The 5,277-nt window shown below is 44.6% G+C and overlaps 1 protein-coding gene across 1 annotated transcript in view; it reads right to left on the minus strand.

Moving 5' to 3' along the window:
• The window catches only part of PGK1 (phosphoglycerate kinase 1), a gene marked incomplete at its 5' end in the record, with an annotated part of 9,763 nt that extends 6,263 nt beyond the window's left edge, over positions 1-3,500 (minus strand). The window contains 3 exon segments of the mRNA XM_009327845.1: positions 1,881-2,025; positions 2,144-2,299; positions 3,445-3,500. Coding sequence (XP_009326120.1) covers positions 1,881-2,025; positions 2,144-2,299; positions 3,445-3,500 — 357 coding nt within the window.
• Between the last annotated feature and the right edge of the window lie 1,777 nt (positions 3,501-5,277).

The raw sequence follows: 5,277 nt of genomic DNA on the forward strand, positions 1-5,277 counted from the left end.
AACCTTTCAGTCACTCTCCAACAGATTTCCAATTTTGTGCAGTGAACATAGCTAACAGAGAAAGGGTGTGTAGAGACAAGGCAATGCCGAGATGAGACTAAACAAACTCATGCTCACTTACTGAACAAAGAAAGGGGGGTCTCCAAGTGCCCACAGGTAAAAAGATGAGCTTCTGAAGGACTGATTCAGCGACTGCATTGAGGATTAACTTATAAATAGCCTGCACACTACCACAGGCCACAGTGAAAGCAGCCAACATTGGAAAGCTGGAGATAAGCTTAGCATGTTGGGCAAGAACAGATGCATTTCTGTTAAAAGACTTTTTCTCCATCCTCCAAGCATCCTACCAAATCCTCATGGGACGGCTCATGCAGTTCAGTTTTCTTTCCCACCATGAAAACACAGCTCACTTTGACAGTAAGTGACTGCTCGGACCTAGTTTACAGCCACTTGCTCTTAAAGAACAGCCTAGACTGGCAGTCAAGCGATCACCTCTCCAAGTGCCTTTCTGCTTTATCAGCTCACCTTGCCAAGTGAGGCCTCTGCCAGCACCCAGATGTAACACCATGGGGACGATGGCAGGAAGGTACTCTAATATATGGCAGATGGGTTCAGCACAGCTTTTATTCAAACAGCCTGAGTAGAAGACAAGCCAAGGGACTACACAGATTATAGAACAATGCTGTCAACTGCTCCTTCGCTTGGTGAATTGCCTGGCTTTACACAAAGAGATTAAGTGCTCCTGTTAAAACCAGTAACGTCTGTAAGCAGAACACAAGAGGCTCTGAATGAAGGAACCACTACCACTCAATCTGCTTTGGAAAGCCACAGTTTCTAAGCACCGGTTAGTAATCTGCAGTCTTGTATTGCATCACTATTTCCACAGCACTGACTTTCACCTCTGTTAGCACAAGAAACAGGACTGTCAACAGCACCTCTCCTGTTACGCTCAACTGCAGTGCATGCTTCCGTATGCGTACACCCAGTTAAATAATCTGAGAATTACAGAAATGCACAAAACCCTTTCCCAAAGCAAATTAAATTCTTGCCCCACTCTTCTCCCTGCCACCATATTGGCTTTCACTGGCACACAATTCTAGTAGCAAATAATTCCAGACTTGCTCAGTTTCTCATTGCCACCTGCAAAGGCTTACTAGTTCTCTGGGCTATTTTTCTAAGCTACAGGAGTCCTGTGTCAGCCCATGAAGGGCACCACACGATGTCAGCATTCCGCTCCACACGCTGAATCTGAAAGGAGCCACGGCCTGCGTAAAGTCAACGGGGTCACCATTGCTAAGAAAAGCAGCTGTCTGGAGCAAGCGTTCTTCCTGACCTTCAAGAAAATGTCAGAGGTGCAAGGCAGCCTGGTTCTAGATGACTACGCGTAAGAGCAGACAGGCTTATAAAAGGGTTTGATAATCCCCACGTTGCAGAATGTTTAAACGTTATATTAGAACTTTAGCCAGATAACCAAGAAAGAAGCGTCATTCTTATGGCCCCAGTGGCAACAAACTATCTCCAACAGACCTTATTTTTTGTTTTAGACACCCCAAAATAAAGTCTAATAAGCAGCAACCAATTTCCTGCACAGCCCTATTTCGCTCCTTTTTCCTTCTTTTACAGACTACACCACCTTCGGCAGAGCCATCTACAGCCTTTCCCTTAAGCTGTTTCATCTTGGAAGTTCAATGCATTGGACTCAAACTTTTGCACGGCATGGTACAAGTGATTGGACAGGCTGAACTAAAGATCTCCGACATCCTTCTGAGAGCAACTTCATGAACAGCATTTAGACAGGCTGCTGGCTCCTTGTCAATATGCAGCAAACAAGGTAGTAAGACCAGAGCAGGCATGCACAAAAGCTAGACTTGAAGTTTCACCTTGTTCCCTGAAGCATCCTTCCCTTTCCCTTCTTCTTCTACATGGAATCGGAGGTTCTCTAGCAGGATGATGGAGCCAGCTGCAGGATTAGCACAGGCCTTCTCCACCTCAGGACCAACACAATCCTTCAGGAATAAGACCTCCCTGCAAACACAAGATATACACTGTCATCCCACCAGCGACTCTTCCTTTCAGAAAGGAAAGCATCCAGGTCCGCTGACAGAGAGGGCCTGATGCATGCTGGACTCCTCTCCTACTTCACCTGCCCATGAGTGCTTTAAGCTCCACAGCTACCGGGGCCAAGGAGAACTTTTCAGGCATGGGAACACCATCCGGGCGACCCAGGTGACTCATCAAAACCACTGACTTGGCTCCATGATCCAAGCAGTGCTTGATGGTAGGAATAGCCGCCTTGATTCTGTAATAGCAGAGAAGAACAAGAAAAAGGATTCAAGTAGAGTTTACCAGGCAAGCAGACTTAGCGACCACTTACACAAGAGCCCTGGGAGTTGTCCCTCAAAAATGACAAAAGAAACGGAGCACAAGAGCTGGGCAGAACAATCACTTAAGAAGTCCACCCTACCTCTGGCATTCACATGGTTCAGCCTACCCCTCATCAAAAGACAGCAGGGCATCACCACCACTAAGTCTCCAAAAGGGACACTGGGCTTCGTAGCAACCCATCCTTGCTAGAACAAACGTCTAGGAGACTAACCACAACCCACAGAGCACAGCTTTCCCTGTGGAGCTAACCCAACCTACTCTTCTCCTAGGGACTGTGACAATCCTGAAGCACGGTCCAGAAAGCATCAACAAAATTCCCTGCCCCAGCATGTTTTCATATGTTTCACTCATCTTCCATGCGACATAGGACACGGAAGTAAAATGCATTTTGTAATCTAAATTCTGCTGATTGCTTGTAGCTAAGAAATGCCAGGACACACTTGAACATTACTGAGCCTCCTGATTTAGTCTGTGGTCCCGAACCAATAAAGAAATGATGGGAATGTTGAGCAGTGACCATATTGTGGTGAACAAAACTGGCATCTGCCTGCAAGTGACAGACAAGCAAAATAAGACATTTGCTATCAGTGTTTCTAAACCCTGTGTCTTTGTATGCTGCACTAGAACAATTATTCTAACATAAGCCAACGAGTTAACACAACCACAGGGTAACCAGGGGGCAGAAAGTCTTCTGGCTACTACCAACAAATATAGCAAATTTTCACACGCAGCCAAAGGGACGTGGTTGTGAAATGGTCGTAACACTTCAACCATATTTAAAGAATGACGTTTAGGATCTGTACAATTAAAAGACTTTTTCTATATGCTTTCCATGGCAGCTACAGTGAGAAGAAGCCTTGTAGTTAGCGTAGTTTGCTAAGAGCTGCGGGGGTTTTAATTAACAATTGCTGGACTTTCTCTGAGACACCTTTAATATTCTGGTATGAGCAACGACGGCTTCATCGTGGTAGCATTCCAGGTACTGCTAACAGAACTGGGCTAAAATCAGAGAGAAAACAGACTTCAGGGCTCCCATCTGGGATGGAAATTATGGCTCACCTTTGATTGTTGGTTATTTTGTGATCCTTCATTGGAACATTGAAGTCAACCCTAAAAAAAACAGAAACAAAATTAAATACTCAACATATTTCTTTTACAAAGAGTAAGGGAACCTGCCAGTAAAGGCGCTGGCTACAAAAGCAATGTTACAATCAGAGTAAGATTTTTAGCTCTGCCTTGTACACAAGTTCCATTCTGAAATCAGTTATATTATTAGCCATTTCTGCTTGCAATAATAGAACGCAAAGGGAGAACAAACATCTGCTAGAATGACTTAGTAAAGCTATGCTACCAACACATCCTAATGCTCATGACCGCAGTAGCAATGATGCTGAAGCAAGAAATAAAACTGAGATTGAAGAAGCTCCCCACAGCCTTTTCATTTTAAACAACATGCTCTCAGATCACCGCCTAGGAGCTTCCAAGGGAAAGGAAGCGAATAATGAAAAGTGACATTGTGTTCTCTAATGAGGCCTCTAGAATACTTAGTTGGATTACTACAGCAAGCAGGCAGGCTCAAGAAAGCTGTCCAGTTATTGCCTACAACTTCAAGTTTCTGTTCTCTGCAGCCGAGTGCTGTGGCTTATCACATTCCCACTGGAAGACCTGACATGGATCCAGAGGTAACTTCCCTACTCGTGCCAGATGAAGGGGTGGAAGGGAGGAGTTTCATCAGCCATTTCTCACTAGCATACCTTGAGCCCATGTGCTGACTAGCAGCAGCAGGAAGCTGTGTTGCGTAACAGCTAAAGGCAGAAATTACTCACAGAGCTAGGGAAGGGAACATCTAACCGACTGTAACAGCGTATCCGAACGAGGAAAGTCAAGTATGGTGTTACAGTTCACCCTTCATCATTCTGTATCTATATTGAAGAACAACAAAATTCAGGAAGTTGCTTGAATTCTCTTGCAGCCTCCTCAGCACAAGAAACAGATGGAAAGAACGACAAAAGCTGCCAGCAAAACAGGAGTAGCTGAGCAGAAAGAAATTGAACTGGCAGCCCCATGGTACAGTGGACTAATTCTAGGAAGGGGAAAGAAAAGCACTGTTATCATGCTATTATTCTAAAATGAGAGAATAAAAGAATAGCTTGCTTTACAGAGCCATCAGAGCTAGAAAAGAAAGACCCAGCTCACTCTTATTCCCCCCCGCCCGACAACTGAAATCTGAGCTCCCCTTGAAGCCTTTCTCCTCCCCATTCCCAACTTCTCTTGAAGCTTTGGCATTAGGACCAGAAGATTATTAGGACTGGAAGCAGGTTATGAGTGTGCCAAAATTATGACCAATATGAGAAGAAAAAAAGAAGTATCGATTTTAGTAGTACTGACAGCACATGGCGATTCTTTTCAGGGCGAAGAGATGCAGGCGGGAAACACAAAGATTGGCACGTCATCTGCCGTTTCACTCAGTTTTAGTAGCCCACCACAGAATTGCAAAGATAGACATGTGCATTATCTACCGGAGGCTAAGAGCTGGCTAACCCATCCTCTGCCAACGTGAGACTGTTCTCTGTAACACAACTCAGAAAAGGAAAAAAACCAATCAGATGGCAAAAAAAAATCGGTCGTTACAGAGATAAAAAGATCTTCTGTTGTACCAGATTTAGGAAGCGCATGCAAATTCTGAGCTAGCTTCTTCAGTACCCGTTATGGGGGCTGGTTTCTGGTAATCAAATTTCTAGGGAACCGCTTCTAAATAAGACAACAGAGGGACAAAATAAAAAGAGCAAGTTGTCCGACACAGACTACAGGGAGGAGAAGTTTTGTTATACCTGCCTACTCACCGAGCAAGGTAAGAGACACATACTAGTCATATTAGGGTGACCTTGGACA

Source organism: Pygoscelis adeliae, unplaced genomic scaffold, assembly GCF_000699105.1.
Source record: "Pygoscelis adeliae isolate BGI_AS28 unplaced genomic scaffold, ASM69910v1 Scaffold14, whole genome shotgun sequence".
Lineage (NCBI taxonomy): Eukaryota > Metazoa > Chordata > Aves > Sphenisciformes > Spheniscidae > Pygoscelis > Pygoscelis adeliae.